This window comes from Oncorhynchus kisutch, linkage group LG15 (assembly GCF_002021735.2).
Source record: "Oncorhynchus kisutch isolate 150728-3 linkage group LG15, Okis_V2, whole genome shotgun sequence".
NCBI lineage: Eukaryota > Metazoa > Chordata > Actinopteri > Salmoniformes > Salmonidae > Oncorhynchus > Oncorhynchus kisutch.
This window is the reverse complement of record NC_034188.2, coordinates 64762713-64781091: the sequence shown is the minus strand read 5'-3', so window position 1 is coordinate 64781091 and position 18379 is coordinate 64762713. Positions and strand designations below refer to the sequence as shown.

Sequence of the window (18379 nt, the reverse complement as noted above, 5' to 3'; positions counted from 1 at the left end):
CGGTGGAGCTGTTTATTATGTTCAACATAGGAGGGCCAAGCACAGGAAGCAGCTCTTTCAGTAGTTTAGTTGGAATAGGGTCCAGTATGCAGCTTGAAGGTTTAGAGGCCATGATTATTTTCATCATTGTGTCAAGAGATATAGTACTAAAACACTTGAGTGTCTCCCTTGATCCTAGGTCCTTGCAGAGTTGTGCAGACTCAGGACAACTGAGCTTTGAAGGAATATGCAGATTTAAAGAGTCGTCCGTAATTTGCTTTCTAATGATCATGATCTGTTCCTAAAAGAAGTTCATGAATCTATTACTGCTGAAGTGAAAACCATCCTCACTTGGGGAATGCTGCTTTTTAGTTAGCTTTGCGACAGTATCAAAAATAAATTTAGGATTGTTCTTATTTTCCTCAATTAAGTTGGAAAAATAGGATGATCAAGCAGCAGTGAGGGCTCTTCGATACTGCACTGTACGGTCTTTCCAAGCTAGTCGGAAGATGTCCAGTTTGGTGTGGCGCCATTTCCGTTCCAATTGTCTGGAAGCTTGCTTCAGAGCTCGGGTATTTTCTGTATACCATGGAGCTAGTTTCTCATGACAAATCATTTTTGTTTTTAGGGGTGCAACTGCATCTAGGGTATTGTGCAAGGTTAAATTGAGTTCCACAGTTAGGTGATTAAGATTTTTGTCCTCTGACGTCCTTGTTATGCAGAGGGAGTCTGGAAGGGCATCAAGGAATCTTTGTGTTGTCTGAGAATTTATAGAACGCCTTTTGATGCTCCTCCTGAGCAGATTATTTGTTGCGATTGCAAATGTAATAAAATCGTGGTCCGATAGTCCAGGATTATGAGGAAAATATAAGATCCACAACATTTATTCCATGGGACAAAACTAGGTCCAGAGTATGACTGTGACAATGAGTAGGTCCAGAGACATGTTGGACAAAACCCACTGAGTCGATGATGGCTCCAAAAGCCTTTTGGAGTGGGTCTGTGGACTTTTCCATGTGAATATTAAAATCACCAAAAATTAGAATGCTATCTGCTATGACTACAAGGTCCGATAGGAATGCAGCGAACTCAGTGAGGAACGCTGTATATGTCCCAGGAGGCCTGTAAACAGTAGCTATAAAAAGTGATTGAGTAGGCTGCATAGATTTCATGACTAGAAGCTCAAAAGACGAAAATGTCTTATTTTTTTGTAAATTGAAATTTGCTATCGTAAATGTTAGCAACACAGGTTAGCAATGCCTTTGCGGGATGCACAGGGGATATGGTCACTAGTGTAACCAGGAGGTGAGGCCTCATTTAACACAGTAAATTCATCAGGCTTAAGCCATGTTTCAGTCAGGCCAATCACATCAAGATTATGATCAGTGATTAGTTCATTGACTATAACTGCCTTTGAAGTAACATTAAGTAGCCCTATTTTGAGATGTAAGGTATCACGATCTCTTTCAATAATGGCAGGAATGGAATAGGTCTTTGTCCTAGTGAGATTGCTAAGGCGAACACCACCATGTTTAGTTTTGCCCAAACTAGGTCGAGGCACAGACACGGTCTCAATGGGGATAGCTGAGCTGACTACACTGACTGTGCTAGTGGCAGACTCCACTAAGCTGGCAGGCTGGCTAACAGCCTGCTGCCTGGCCTGCACCCTATTTCATTGTGGAGCTAGAGGACTTAGAGCCCTGTCTATGTTGGCAGATGAGATGAGAGCACCCCTCCAGCTATGATGGAGTCCGTCACTCCTCAGCAGGCCAGGCTTGGTCCTGTTTGTGGGTGAGTCCCAGAAAGAGGGCCAATTACAAATTCTATCTTTTGGGAGGGGTAGAAAACAGTTTTCAACTAGCGATTGAGTTGTGAGACTCTGCTGTAGAGCTCATCACTCCCCCTAACTGGGAGGGGAGCACCATCTTCAGATTAGCCTTAACGTCGGTAGCCCTGCCCCCTGGTAAACAGTGTATGATCGCTGGATGATTCTTTTTAAGTCTAATACTGCGGGTAATGGAGTCGCCAATGACTAGAGTTTTCAATTTGTCAGAGCTAATGGTGGGAAGCTTAGGCGTCTCAGACCCCGTAACGGGAGGAGTAGAGACAAGAAAAGACCCCGTAACGGGAGGAGTAGAGACAAGAAAAGACCCCGTAACGGGAGGAGTAGATACAAGAAAAGACCCCGTAACGGGAGGAGTAGATACAAGAGAAGACCCCGTAACGGGAGGAGTAGAGACCAGAGAAGGCTCGGCCTCTGACTCCGACTCGCTGCTTAATGGGGAAAACCGGTTGAAAGTTTCTGTCGGCTGAATGAGCGACACCGGTTGAGCATTCCTACAGCATTTCCCTCCAGAAGCCATGAGAAAGTTGTCCGGCTGCGGGGACCGTGCGAGGGGATTTATACTAACGTTACCATCTGTACTTACTGGTGGCACAGACGCTGTTTCATCCTTTCCTACACTGAAATTACCCTTGCCTAACGATTGCGTCTGAAGCTGGGCCTGCAGCACAGCTATCCTCGCCGTAAGGCGATCGTTCTCCTGTATATTATGAGTACAGCGACTGCAATTAGAAGGCATCATGGTAATGTTATTACTTAGCTTCGGCTGTTGGAGGTCCTGACGAACCATGTCCAGATAAAGCGTCCGGAGTGAAAAAGTTTAATGAAAAGAAGTTGAGTGAGGGAAAAACTAAAAATATAAACGGTAATTAAAAAGAAAAAAACGTAAAGTTGTCAGTTAGCAAAGTAAGGTTTGCAACAAAATGCACAGCAACACGTAAACACGTATTGATCTCTTACTGTAGGTCTGGAGACACTCCTGGCTCAGACACAGGACAGTGTAATGACTCTGTCCAACATGCTGCTCTCTCCTCACGTTGCTGAGTTCAGGCTGGAGGTGGAACACTGGGTGCAGCTGTTGCAAGAACTGGGTAATGTAAACTAGGCTACACCCCCAAAATGTCAAAGTGCACTACTTTTGACCAGACCCCTAGTAATCAAAAAGCTTGGGAAGATAGATCTTTCTTTACATAAATATGACTGTTTTCAAGACCATACTGTTTAACAATGTCCTCCTATTGTGACGTCTTTATACTACTTTTTATCAACTGTGATTTACTTCCATATTTTCCTCTACTTGCAATATGTAGAGGAACTGCTTGATTTCTTTGAAAGGTACCAGCAGAAGTGGGTCTTCCTTAGCAAAATGTTCTACGAGACAACGGTCAGTGTTCAGAAGGCAGAACTGGTGAGTTCAGGGTCTCTTATGCCTCTGCCACAACTGCCACAATTATAGATTGTTTTGGAGGGTGATGCAGGATAACTAAATGATAATGTTGTCTTGGTCTTTGACCACAGTTGAACAGGTTCCTTCCTGTGGATAAGACTTTCAAGGAGATTATCCAAACTACACTAAGGGACCCCCATGTGCTGAACATAGTGCGGCTCAGGAAGACAACAGAGTTGACTTGCTGCTTCCATGGACACAGCCTCCGTGTTCTCCTCATAGAGGGTCTGTCCACCATGGAGGGTATCTCTAACCAGCTGCTGTACCTCCTGGGCTCTCCCCGCAGGGAGTTCCCTCGCCTCTGCTTCCTGAGCGATGGGGAGGTCATCAAACTCCTCTCTCTGCACCCCACGCCCTCCGCTCTACTCCCTCTGGTGCGTAAGTGTTTCCGAGGGGTACGCTGGCTGGAGGTGGACAGCAAAACTGACATGCCCTCTGATGTGACAGATCTGAGCAGTGGCTTAGATCTCTCTGACACCCAGATGTGTGTACGAGGGGTGTATGGTAGTGTCAGGGAGCACGTGCCCTTCCTCTGCCCCCTGGAGCCAAACCTCAACCCCCTGGTGTGGCTATGTCTCCTGGAGCTGCAGCTTCAACAGGCCATGAAGCAGCTCATGAAGCAGTGTGCTGTGGCACGACACCAGTTCGAGCTGTTGGAACCGGACCCGGAATGGGAGAAGAAAGTTGGGGACTCCCTGTCACATGACCCGTTTCGCTACACCAGCCCATCAAGCTCCCTCAGAAAGGAAGAGGGTAAAGAAGCAAAAGGAGTGAACGATTTGCCTTCTATGTGGAGTATACTCTCTGACTACCCACTGCAATGCCTGTTAGTGACTGAAGAGGCTTTATGGTGCAGTGAAGTTCGGACGGCTTACAAGGCCTCAGCTCCGGTCAAGTGGTCCCGCATCAAGGCACAAAATGCTTCCAAACTCCAGAGCTTGTGCCAAGCCATACAAGACGGCATCACGGGTGATATTGACAAATCAATGACCACCCAGCGCATGGTGACAGTGCTGCATGCTCTGGTGTTACTCACCATGAACCACTCGCAACAGTTATCTAGGCTCATGGAGGTAAAGTGTGACCTCGAGTCGTCTTTTGAGTGGCAGAGTTTGATGAAGTACCATTTGATTACAGACACTCAGAATGAGTCAACAACACAAGAGGGACACCATGATTTGTGCTATGTTGAAATCTTGGGCACCCAGCTGCCCTATGGTTACGAATACCTTGGCCCAGAGCATTGGATATTAGTAAACACCCCCTCCACAGATAGAGCAATACTGGGTATCCTCTTGGCTCTGACCAGCTACAGGTGTGGCTTTGTAAGTGGACCTTGCATGTCTGGAAAGAGGAAGACTGTGGTTCAGTTAGGAAGAGCACTGGGACGTCAGGTCATCTCCTTACAGTGTTGTGTCAATACGAGTCCCTCTGTCGTCCAGCAGATGCTGTTTGGTGCCCTTCAGACCGGGGCCTGGCTGGTCCTGGACTGTGTAGACCTGATGACCCAGGGAGTGCTTTCCCAACTAGGGCAGCATCTTTCAGACATTCACCAATCCCTGTCCATCCTGCAGAGAAATACTCAGCAGAAAGGCTTTGAGACCCATACCAAGCCTTTATCCAGTTTCTCCAACCCAGACGGAGATGGTACAGTTTCACCAAGAGACAGCCATGGCGACATTTGGAAAGAGTGCAGGAAGTCTAATGAGCTTGAGTGCCAGATATCTTTTTCTGGGGAAAACATATTTGCCAAACTGAGCTATGGCTGTGTAATCATTTCATCACGAGGATACACAACAGAGGTCCCAGAGAATCTGCGAGTGGCGACCAGGCCAATTTCGTTGGCCCACCCTGACTACAGGATCATCACAGAGGTCATGCTAGTCTCCCTGGGCTTCTCAGATGCTGTGTCTATAAGTCGACGGCTGATCTCCCTTTTTAGCCTGGCCAAAGACTCCCTCTGTCTCCCTGATTCTGTCAGTGGTGAGCAGACATCCTGGATGGTTCTTCTCAGAAACGTCATTGCTGCCTCTGGGACACATCTCCGCAGCAACAGCCGGCTGGATGTGCATATGGAGAAAGTGTTGAGGGAGGAACCTGACGCTCCTAGGCTTCCTCTGGATGGGATCCTCAACCCCCCTGAGACAGATGGAGGAGACAAATGTCCCCAGTCTACCCACTACAAGAGTGCCAACCAGTCTGCTGCCCTCATGCAAGCTGTGTTGGAGGAGCAGGCTGTTGTCAACAGTGTTTTGTCAATCCTACTATCGGCTATCTTTGAGCAGAAGAAAGCCTCACAGTTCCGCACCATATTTGAAGAGATCTTTCCAGTGGCGCGCTCCCACCCTATTCTCCAACAGTACATTGAGGAGGAAGGGGAACAGAACATCCTGAAGACAGCAGTTACAGAGGAGCTGCAACAAACGGGGTTCCATGCTGATACCAAAGTGCTGCGCAATGCACTCACCCTCTATCAGGCTATGAAGCTCTCCAGAGCAGTTCTTCTGGTTGGCCCTGCTGGGAGTGGAAAGACAACCTGCTACCGTGCCCTGGCCGGAGCACTGCGTAGACTGGCAGCTAGGGCAGAGGAGGCCGAATTTGATGAGGATCTCACCTGTGAAGGAGATGGTATGGAAACTGATTACCAGTCCTCTACTTCAAACTGGAGCTCTGTTGACACTGTGGTCTTATTCCCCAATGCTTTGTCCCACGAGGAGCTCTTTGGGGGCTGCTATGAACAGCAGGGGTCCTGGTGGGATGGTGCTTTCACAAAAGTACTGAGAGGCTCAGAGCAGCATGACTTGTCAGCCACCACCACCTCTAAAAAGAAGAAGACGGGGGGTCAGACGAGGAAGGGGAAGTGGCTGGTGATGGATGGAGAGCCGTTGGGGCAGCCTGGTTGGTTGGACTCCTTCAGCACCCTCTGCAATCCTGAGGATCCCTTCCTGTGCCTCTCCTCAGGAGAGAAGGTTCGGCCATCCCACAAGGAGCTGAAACTATTGGCAGAGGTCACAGACCTGGGAGATGCAGCCCCTTCTGCAGTGACCCGCTGCAACCTGGTGTATCTCTCTGGGAAGGACCTGTGGAAGGCTGTGTGGAAGGTCGAAATGGATGCTCTCTACAGAGAGCACAGTCTGGATCAGGGGACCCTGAAGATGTGGAACCGTTTGGCTGAGGACATTTTCTCCAGCACACTCACTTTCATTAGGCACAAGGCCCTCACACCTGTCATGCACAGCGAGGGAGATGGATCCAGTAAATTCAGTAAAGGCATCACTTATGGACTGCAAGAAGTGAATTCATTCATTAGGATTCTACATGCCCTCCTGGAGCAGTTTGGGAAAGGACGGGGGTTAAAAGCTACACCAAGGATGACAGACAAAAGAGGTGTTGTAAATAGCAGCATACTATGTTCATGAATATAAATTATCAGAGTACAAATAACTATAAACTGTACAGTGCATGTTCATATTATGATTTCTTAGTTTAATTTAGTCACATATTAACAGATAGTTGCCTCTCTCCTAATGCTGTAAGAAATGAACCCAGTTGGAGCTCACCCGACATGCACAGATGCCCTGATCCCTTCAACTCAGCAAGAGATTCAAGCCAGGAACCTCTTTCTAGTGGCTTATATCTGGGGCTTTGGCGGACACCTGCATCCCAGGTCAGACACTGTTATTCTGTTTTATTTTCAGTCAAGTCTTATAATCTCACAACTGTACAGGACTTGATAATACAAAATATGATTTCTATATTTCAGACACTGGCCCCAGTTTGACCTGCTAGCTCGTGAGGCACTATTTGAGAGCCGGTACAGAGTGGAGGTTCCCTCTGAGGGGACGGTCTTTGAACACTTTTTTAACCTGAGTGAGGGGATGATGGGAGACACTAGCAACCCCATCAACTGTTCCAGGAGCAAGAGCCCACAGATGGTCTACACAACTGTCCCCCAGGTTAGCCCCCCAATCTTCCAACTGTCCAAATGTGTGGTTTTACTGATTTTATTGTATCTAGAGGTTGGAACCAAAATTATTTTGTAATTGTTTCGTTCTGAACAGAAGCATTTTTTTCTCATTATGTTCCACTTTCTTTCTGTTCCTTTTTAAACCTTAAACCACAGAAATATTTTTTTTTACATTTAACTCAACATTAAATGACTTCACCAATCACATCGGATAGAACAGCTTGCAATGGTGTGGGCAAAAGCTGTAGCTATTTGCATGCATTCATTAGACAAGTATAGGGCGCGAGATGCAATTTAAATTTTGCCGGTGAGGAGAAAGCAAGAGAGGGTGGAGGAAGCTGCTTGCTTTGAACGCTCTGGGCATCTCGTTGCTATGACATGCATTATCTGAATTAGGCCCACAGAATTATGCCTACGGAGGACCAGCTTCTATGAAGGAACTTTTAATGTCTTTGAACTTCAGAGAGTTGGTTTAACGTTGGACCAAAACTAGCTAGCTAGCTAACAAGCTTGTGTGTGCAGAGCACCACCAGAATTTAAATAATAACACATCTTACCTTTTTGTAGTTAATAAATCCAATGTGAAACCTGATAACTATAGTGTCCTTTAATAGCATTGAAAAAGCATCTCTCATCCTAATTTCTGTATCAAGCTTGTAATGTCAGTAGTAGGCTAGTAGACTACACTTCGGAAGGGGAGGGGCAGATAGCCTACACGCACACACAGTGGCTAAAATTTTAATCTGGCAGGCAGGCAGACACTGGAATAAGAGTAAAGGCTTTGCACTTTGTTGTGTTTTTTTGTGTGAATGGAAAATAAATCCCTGGAACGTAAAATAACGTAATTAACCGGTTCCCATGCTTTTAAAATAACGCTTCTGTTCCAGAACAGTATAGATCACTTTCGTTCCCGGTTTTGATTCTGTTCCTCGAAAAATGTCATTATTTTCCAGTTGTTGGTTCTATTCCCTTAACCGGTTCCATTCCCTGATTGTATTCATATCACACTGTCTATTTTCACATACATCCATGCTGTCCTTATTCACTCAGTATGAGAAATATGCCTACCTGCTGGACCTGATGTTGGAGGCCAAACAGCCAGCGATGCTGGTGGGAGAGGCAGGCTCAGGGAAGACCATGCTGTGTCATTCTCTATTAAGTCAGGACAGGGCACACATCCGCCTGCCTGCCAGCCCACGCCTGAGATCCACTGACCTGCGCAACGTGCTGGAGAGCATGGGCTGCCAGAAGACCCGGCTAGGAACCATGGGTACTATGATCAAACAGCCTGGACTGCTCCTGTTTGTGGATGACCTCCATGAAGCTCCCTGTGGTGAGTTAGTAGGAACCCTGCGTTTGTGAATGAGTTTTTTTTATTTTAATATATTTGTGAATATTTTTCTAAATGAATTGAATTTAAAGATAAATCTAGTTTGCATCCCAAATGGAATCCTACTCCCTATACCGTGCTCTACCTTTGCTACTTTTTACCCGGGGCCCATATTCTTTTTAGGATTTTTGAAGATTTGTTTTTGTGGATATTTTTCATTATCAAAGATAAATCTAATGGTAACCCAAACTCTGCTCTTCTCTTTACTGTAGATGCTTTTGGAAAGACGTCCATGGCTCTGGAAACACTGCGGCAGTGCATTTCTCGGGGCGGCGTTCTAACTTCAGATGGTTATCATTTCAAGCTGTTTAGTTCCGGAGCTATCAGCTACTTGGGTACCTGCCGCACATCAGGAGTGGGCAACCAGTCAGATTGCAATCGGATCTCCTCCCGCCTCTCCCGTCACTTCTCCATCTTGGTGCTGCCCAGCTTGTCTGTAGATGTTTTATTCTCCATCCACTCTCCACAGCTACAGAACTGGCTCAAAGAGTTCCCATGCATGCCCAGGTACATGGATATGGCACGATGTATCATCACTGCAACCTTAGACCTGTATTATGCCGTGTGTGAGCAGTTCCAACCCAACGTCCACAGGCCACACTTCCTCTTCTCCATGCATGACCTGCAGAAGGTGTTTCATGGCATATGCTTATGGGCACCGCGCAACTCCAACAGACAATCACTCCAGAAGAAGATTAGCCTCAGGGTTCTTCACTCTTCCTCTGCCCTTCCTTGCTTTGCTCCAGCCACACTGGGCCCTGCAGCCAACATGCTCAACATAGCTCGTCTGTGGATGCATGAGTGTCTGCGCACATTTGGAGACCGGCTGTGCTCAGAGGATGAGGGCCAAGCGCTGGTGTCACTGATAGCCAAGGTGTCAGAGAGACACTACAGCAGCAGGATGACAGTTAAACCCCAGACTGCAAGAGCAGAGGACACCCCATGTGCTGCATCAACTAGGCCTAGCACACATATACCCCCTCCTACACCAACAGACTACCAGAAGACAAGCCATCAGCGACCATCCACTCCAAATCAGCCTGCCAAGTCCCCATTACCTATTAAGGCTGAAACACATACAGAACAGGAGGAGCAAGCAGAGTGTTCTGACAGGGTGAGCAGCTCAGACTCCAGCTCATGGGGCAGTAGTGAGGATGATTTATTTGGTGAGATCTACCCCCAAAAACAAGAAAATGACAAGAAAAAGCATGTGAAGAAACCCCTCAAGAAAGATGTCTCTCTTTTTCAACCGACACAGCTCATATCAAGCTCACATCAAGCACTGGATCCCTCTCCTCCAAAAGGACCTAAACCAGTCAATCAGTCAGACTGGAAGAGGAGCCATAAGCTGTGTGAACAGACCCCACAGACTGAGCCCAGCCCAGCCAGGCCCCTTGTGCCTTTACAACTCCTGCAGGACATGGAGACGACTATTCAACATGTTGTCTTTAGTGTAGAGCTATTGGAGCCGCTCCCTTCCATGTCTCAGCAGCACAATTTCAAACGCAACTCTGCCTACCTGGAAAGAGACCTGGGGTTACTAGTTCAGCAGCTGGCTTTCACAGTCAAAAGCAAAGGGGAGGAGGAAGAAGAGGAGTTTGATGATAACTACAGGAGCACCTCTAGTTACACTGTGCACAGGCAGAGGGTATGTCAGCTGGTGCACGTCCTCAGGGCTCTGCTCATACCTGGCGGGCATGGGGCTCTGTTTGGGGCTGTGAGAGGCACAGGCCGAAAGACCACAGTGCGTTTAGCTGCCTATCTCACTGGCTATCAGTTGATAGAGGTGCATCCTGGGAATGAGAGTCAGTTGCGTGAAATGCTGCGGGAGGCAGGTGGCCAGGCAGGCGTGCACGGTGGCAATGTGGTGATACTTGTCCACGAGGAGACCAGTCAAGCTGCCAGAGATGAACTGATAGTGGTGATGGCTGACGGGACCTTCCCAGGGCTCTACTCTGACGAGGAGCTGAAGAATCTGGTGCTGAGAATCAACGCTCTCATCAAGAACTCACGCAATCGCCTACGAGATGACCAGGCCCTTGAGAAGTAAGAAAATAGGTGTTTCTACAAATTACTTTCTGTATACACTACTAATAGTGAAGCCATCACAACTATGAAATACCACATATGGAATCATGTAGTAACCAAAAAAGTGTTAAACAAATCTAAATGTATTTTATATTTGAGATTCTTCAATTAGCCACCCTTTGCCTTGATGACAGCTTTGCACACTCTTGGCATTCTCTCAACCAGCTTCACCTGGAATGCTTTTCCAACAGTCTTGAAGGAGTTCCCACATATGCTAAGCACTTGTTGGCTGCTTTTCCTTCACTCTGCGGTCCGACTCATCCCAAACCATCTCAATTGGGTTGAGGTCGGGGGATTGTGGAGGCCAGGTCATCTGATGCAGCACTCCATCACTCTCCTTCTTGGTCAAAAGCCCTTACACAGCCTGGAGGTGTGTTGGGCCATTGTCCTGTTGGAAAACAAATGATAGTTAGACTCACATGCTGACCAGACCAGACACGTCGCATGCGCGAGCATCGCAAAATAAAATTAGAAATCCATGTTATTCAATTATTGCGTGCACGCCAACGAGCGTCTGCGATGCCAAGGGCTAAAATAGAACTCCTTTCTATTTCTGACGTAGATCGCGCTGAAAGTCCTGCCTCTCCCATCTTCTCATTGGTTTATAGAAGCAGGTACCCACATGCCATCTCCTCATTGGTTATACCCACGTGGGTGATTGAAAGACTTTTGCCGGTTGTCGTGGTAATACTATGAAAGTTTAGATGCGATCACCATATAAGTTCAAAGATGAAAAAGCCTGGAAGGAGGAAAGATGACTAGAAATGATTTGGTTGGCTGTTTTATGTGTGGATTAATTGTCAGAGTAGAGGACCTTGTGCATTTCAGGTAAAATAACAACTCAATGTTTATATCCCAGGACAAATTAGCTAGCAACAGCAAGCTAACTAGCTAAATTGCCATACATGTTTAATGCTTTTCGACCTGTCCCCAAATTAATGTCATTATTTCAGAGTTTGTTTTGATATTTTAACCTGCGTTTCGTGATCGTGTTTGTTGTAGGGGGACAAAATACATTTATGCACGATGGCACATGCTTGGTGGTTTGGGTTCCGTGTAAGCCCAAACGAGATGGGATGGCGTTTTGCAGCAGAATGTTGTGGTAGCCATGGTGGTTAAGTGTGTCTTGAATTCTAAATAAATCAGTGTCACCAGCAAAGCACCGCCACACCATAACACCTCCTCCTCTATGCTTTACGGTGAGAAATACACATGCATAGATCATCCATTCACCAACATCACGTCTCAAAAATACACAGCGTTTGGAACCAAAAACTCCAGACCAAAGGACACATTTCTACCGGTCTAATGTCCATTGTTCATGTTTCTTGGCACAAGCAAGTCTCTTCTTATTGGTGTCCTTTAGTAGTGGGTTCTTTGCAGAAATTCTGAAGGCCTGATTCACACAGTCTCCTCTGAACAGTTGATGTTGAGATGTCTGTTACTTGAACTCTGAAGCATTTATTTTGGCTGCCATTCCTGAGGCTGGTAACTCTAATGAACTTATTCTCTGCAGCAATGGTAACTCTGGGTCTTCCATTCCTGTGGTGGTCCTCATGAGAGCCAGTTTCATCATAGTGCTTGATGGTTTTTGCGACTGCACTTGAAGAAATTTTCCCGAATTGACTGACCTTCATGTCTTAAAGTAGTGATGGACTGTCGTTTGTCTTTGCTTATTTGAGCTGTTCTTGCCCACCTCTTCACAACACAACTGATTGGCTCAAACGTATTAAGAAGGAAAGAAATTTCACAAAGGAACTTTCAACGAGGCACACCTGTTAATTGAAATGCATTCCAGGTGACTACCTCATGAAGCTGGTTGAGAGAATACCAAGCGTGTGCAAAGCTATCTTTGAATATAAAATATATTTTGTTTCACACTTTTTTCTCTTACCACATGATTCCATATGTGTTATTTCATAGTTTTGATGTCTTCACTATTATTCTATAATGTAGACAATAGTACAAATAAAGAAAAGCCCTTTAATGAGTAGCCCAAACCGATCCAGATGAAGCATGCATCAGTAAGAAAAAAAGATTAAAACATTGCGAGTCGCCAGTTCACTAATGTTTTTTTAATATAACTTTTTTACTAATACTATACTAATCTTGTGGGGACACAATTGATTCCCATTCAAAATCCAATTTTCCCTAAACCGAACCTTTTATTTAAAAAAAAAAAAAAATGGGGGTGTATTTGTGGTCCCCACAAGTATAGTTAAACAAACACACACACACAGGGCACTTTAGCTCAGAGGAGTCAGCTCAGACAGATCCAGCTCAACTCCTGGGGCCGGATTCACAAAACCTTAAGTTTTTTCGTAAGTAATGTTTTGTGAATCCGACCCCTGAGCTCCATCAGTATCAAATATTAATTTAGAATGGAAAATGAATGTTCATGCAACACTTGTTAGTAATATTGAATAATATCGAACAGAATCGCACCGATTTGTACCACTAATCAAATCGAATCGCACTGAATCGTTTCAAACTAAAAGTATTGTATCGGAGCCCATGTATCTAGATGCGTATCGAATCGTGCTTGTAAGGAAAGATGCACATATCTACTAAAATGTGACATTTTTTAATGTGTGTAATATGAGATTCCCTTTCTTAAATGTCATTATTTGAAAGACCATTGTGATTTTTGATGCAGGTATTTCAGACAGACCCAGAGGAATGTGCATGTGTTCCTGCTGCTGCCCTTCTCCCCAGACACCAGTGAGATGCTTCCTGAGAACGCCTCAGTAACCCTGGCAGTGGCGCACATGACCAAGGCTCTCAGCCTCTGCTGCTGTGTGGAGGTATACCAGCCTTGGTCCACCCAGTCCCTTGTTGAGGCAGCCTTTTGTCGCCTCAGAGAGAGCTTGCAGATACCCGACACAGAAAGCAAAGGTTGGTTTATCTTGAGTTTGTCCCAAATGTCATCCTATTCCCTATATAGTGCACTACTTTTGATCAGGGTTCATAGTGCACTATTTTTGACCAGAGCCCAATGGTGGGAATAGGATGCCATTTGAGAATGATCCATGATGTATTTCCAACATAACATTTACATCATGTCTCTGTTAACACAAATTAATAAAGAATTTATACATTTATCTAATGTTGCTGTTATGTACCTTCCGTAGTGGACAGAGATGTCTTAGTGGGCAGTATTTCTGAGGCCATGGCAGGGATCCACCAGTCTGCCTGTAAATATGCCTCCATCCTCCACCCGGACCTCCAGCCTTTCAGCCCCCAGACATTTTTGGAGCTGATCGCTCACTTCTTCCACCTCTGCAGCCACCTCTGTGAACAGGGCCGGGGCCAGGCTAACAGGTGAGGAGGACGTATGGCTTGTGTGCCAAATGGCACCCTATTCCCTACATACTACACAACTTTTGACCAGAGCTCACATATTAGTGCACTATATATGGAATAGGGTGCCATTCAGTACACAACCAGGGACTTCCTTTGTATCTGTTAACAATCAGACACAAATACCTGGAAAATTGGTTTGTCTAAGACTGTAAAGCCCGTAACAGTAATGTTTAGTTCTATTTTGTGTTGTAGAAAATGAGCTGTCAAAATGTGTCAAACTTACATGTATCCATCTTGCTACCTCAGAGTGTCAACAATCTTGGCCCGTGTGAAAGACATGACAGACACAGCTGAGCAGAACAGCCAGGAAGTTGTCAGACTGAAGAGGAAGATTGCAGAAACACAAAAGGTAACCAACTGGAAAAACTAACGTACATGTCTGGCTCTAAGGAGAGCACTGAGTTACAGTACCAGTCAAATGTTTGGACAAACCTATTCATTAAAGTTTTTCTTTATTTTTACTATTTTCTACATTTTACAATAATAGTGAAGACATCAAAACTATGAAATAACACATATGGAATCATGTAGTCACCAAAGAAAAGTGTTAAACAAATCAAATATATTTTATATTTGTGATTCTTCAAAGTAGCCACCTTGATGACAGCTTTGCACACTCTTGGCATTATTTCAACCAGCTTCATGAGGTAGTCACCTGGAATGCATTTCAATTAACAGGTGTGTCTTGTTAAAAAGTACATTTTTTGAATTTCTTTCCTGAATGCGTTTGAGCCAATCGGTTGTGTTGTGACAAGGTAATGGGGGTATATAGAAGATAGCCCTATTTGGTAAAAGACCAAGTCCATATTATGGCAAGATCAGCTCAAATAAGCAAAGAGAAACGACAGTCCATCATTACTTCAAGACATGAAGGTCAAGTTTCTTCAAGTGCAGTCGCAAAAACCATCAAGCACTATGATGAAACTGGCTCTCATGAGGACCGACACAGGAAAGGAAGACCCAGAGTTACCTCTGCTGCAGAGGATAAGTTCATTAGAGTTACTAGCCTCAGATTGCAGCCAAAATAAATGTTTTACAGAGTTCAAGTAACAGACACATCTCAACATCAACTGTTCAGAGTAGACTGCGTGAATCAGGCCTTCATGGGCGAATTGCTGCATGAAACCACTACTCAAGGACACCAATAAGAAGAAGAGACTTGCTTTGGCCAAGAAACACGAGCAATGGACATTAGACCGGTGGAAATCTTTCCTTTGGTCTGATGAGTCCAAATTTTTATGGATTGTCTCTGCATGTGTGGTTCCCACTGTGAACCATTGAAGGTGGAGGTGTGACGGTGCTTTTCTGTTGACACTCAGATTTATTTAGAATTCAAGGCACACTTAACCAGCATGACTACCACAACATTCTGCAGCGATATGCCATCCTATCTGGTTTGCGCTTAGTGGGACTATCATTTGTTTTTCACCAACACCCAACACACCTCCAGGCTGTGTAATGGCTATTTGACTAAGAAGGAGAGTGATGGAGACCCACTGACTTAACTTTTTCCAAATTTTGTTACGTTACAGCCTTATTCTAAAATTGATTTAAAAAATGTAAATCCTCAGCAATCTACACACAATACCCCATAATGACAAAGCTATTTTTATTTTATTTTTATGTTTGCAAATTTATAAAAAATTAAAAACAGATACCTTACTTACATAAGTATTCAGACTCATTGCTATGAGACTCGAAATTGACCAAGTGCATCTTGTTTCCATTGATCATCCTTGAGATGTTTCTACAACTTTATTGTAGTTTACCTGTGGTGAATTCATTTGATTGGACATGATTTGGAAAAGCACAAAGCTGTCTATATAGGGTCCCACAATTGACAGTGCATGTCAGAGCAGGGGACTCATTTGTTTTTCAACAGGACAATGACCCAGTACACCTCCAGGCTGTATAAGGGCTATTTGACCAAGGAGAGTGATGGAGTGCTGCATCAGATGACCTGGCCTCCACAATCACCCGACCTCAACCCAATTGAGATGGTTTGGGATTAGTTGGACCGCAGAGTGAATGAAAAGCAGCCAAAAGGGCTCAGCATTTATGGGAACTCCTTCAAGACGGTTGGAAATGCATTCCAGGTGAAGCTGGTTGAGCGAATGCCAAGAGTGTGCAAAGCTGTCAAGGCAAAGGGTAGCTACTTTGAAAAATCTAAAATATATTTTGATTTGTTTAACACTTTAGTTACTACATGATTCCATGTGTTATTTCATAGTTTTGATGTCTAAACTATTATTCTACAATGTAGAAAATAGTCAAAATAAAGAAAAACCCTTGAATGAGTAGGTGTCCAAACCTTTGACTATTACTGTACAGTCGTGGCCAAAAGTTAAGAATGACAAATATTCATTTTCAAAGTTTGCTGCTTCAGTATCTTTAGATATTTTTGGCAGATGTTACTATGGAATACTGAAATATAATCATTTCATAAGTGTCAAAGGCTCTTATTGACAATTACATGAAGTTGATGCAATATTTTCTGCGTTGACCCTTCTTTTTCCAAGACCTCTGCAATCTGCCCTGGCATGCTGTCAATTAACTTCTGGGCCACATCCTGACTGATGGCAGCCCATTCTTGCATAATCAATGCTTGAAGTTTGTCAGAATTTGTGGGTTTTTGTTTGTCCACCCGCCTCTTGAGGATTGACCACAAGTTCTCAATGGGATTAAGGTCTGGGGAGTTTCCTGGCCATGGACCCAAAATATCGATGTTTTGTTCCCCGAGCCACTTAGTTATCACTTTTGCCTTATGGCAAAGTGCTCCATCATGCTGGAAAAGTCATTGTTTGTCACCAAACTTCCTGGATGGTTGGGAGAAGTTGCTGTCAGAGGATGTGTTGGTACCATTCTTTATTCATGGCTGTGTTCTTCGGCAAAATTGTGAGTGAGCCTACTCCCCTCGCTGAGAAGCAACCCCACACATGAATGGTCTCAGGATTTTTTTCCTGTTGGCATGACACAGGACTGATGGTAGCACTCACCTTGTCTTCTCCGGACAAGCTTTTTTCCAGATGCCCCAATCAATTGGAAAGGGGATTCATCAGAGAAAATGACTTTACCCCAGTCCTCAGCAGTCCAATCCCTGTACCTTTAGCAGAATATCAGTCTGTCCCTGAAGTTTTTCCTGGAGAGAAGTGGCTTCTTTGCTGCCCTTGACACCAGGCCATCCTCCAAAAGTGTTCGCGCACACCTGCCTGCTGCCATTCCTGAGCAAGCTCTGTACTGGTGAAGCCGCTGGTCCTTTTGTGGCAGGGCTGAAATTGTTTTTTGGGGGATTCAGTTCATTTGCATGGCAAAGAGGGACTTTGCAATTAATTGCAATTCATCTGATCACTCTTCATAACATTCTGGAGTATATGCAAATTGCCATCATACAAACTGAGGCAGCAGACTTTGTGAAAATTAATATTTGTGTCATTCTCAAAACTTTTGGCCACGACTGTATGTGTTGCTTCTCTTCAGTGTTCAACATGATCTGTACTGTACCTTTGAAAATCAAATATCTGTGTCCCAAATGGCATCCTTATTCCTTCATGGTGCGCTACTTTTGACCAGAGCCCTATGGACCGGGTCAAAAGTAGTGCACTACATTAGAAATATGGGAAACCTCCCAAATGGCACCCTATCAATGGGTTTGCCTGTTTGTTTGTGTTCCAGTGCTTGTACCCGCTGCAGCGTGTGACAGACACAGAGCGAACGCTGTGTGAGCGTGCCCGGCAGCACTGTCTACTGGAGGAGAACAGACTATCTCACCTGGAGGAACAGACTCATCAGGCCCAACAGCAGGCAGAGGACGCCTTCAAGGAGGTCCTACTCATAGATAATATCAGCCTCTCAATCTATATGGTTCCAGTCTCCTCTCTGCAATCATCGTACTTATCACATTAGCACACTACGCCTGCCTATTCCCTGTATAGTGCACTACTTTTGACCAGGGACCTGATCAAAAATAGTGGACTATGTAGGGAAAAGGGGGACATTTTGATGTTTGTCTTATGTTCCTAATACTGTATGTTATGTTTCCTTGGACCTACCTAGGTGAGTCCTCTGTACCAGACTGCACTTGATGCTCTTCAGTCTCTGAGCACGTCAGACCTGGTTGAGGTGCGACGCTACAGATTTCCCCCAGACGGAGTGATAATCGTTATGGATGCCATATGCCTGTTATTCAACCGCCCACGCAACTGGGAGAGCAGCAAACAGCTGCTGGGACAGTCCAACTTCTTCCAGGTCAGGGGTCAAACGGGATGAGGCATCATTTTCTATTGGTAGAATATATAAGAGGAA

General features: G+C 45.0%; 1 protein-coding gene across 1 annotated transcript in view; it reads left to right on the top strand.

Annotated features, from left to right (window-relative positions):
- Positions 1-18379, top strand: part of dnhd1 (dynein heavy chain domain 1) — a 46796-nt gene that overhangs the window by 12888 nt on the left and 15529 nt on the right. The window contains exons 18-29 of the mRNA XM_031791428.1: positions 2788-2913; positions 3133-3230; positions 3341-6656; positions 6807-6936; positions 7033-7225; positions 8287-8569; positions 8839-10672; positions 13371-13609; positions 13846-14035; positions 14324-14426; positions 17750-17899; positions 18131-18322. Coding sequence (XP_031647288.1) covers positions 2788-2913; positions 3133-3230; positions 3341-6656; positions 6807-6936; positions 7033-7225; positions 8287-8569; positions 8839-10672; positions 13371-13609; positions 13846-14035; positions 14324-14426; positions 17750-17899; positions 18131-18322 — 6854 coding nt within the window. The remainder of the gene's footprint in view (positions 1-2787; positions 2914-3132; positions 3231-3340; positions 6657-6806; positions 6937-7032; positions 7226-8286; positions 8570-8838; positions 10673-13370; positions 13610-13845; positions 14036-14323; positions 14427-17749; positions 17900-18130; positions 18323-18379) is intronic.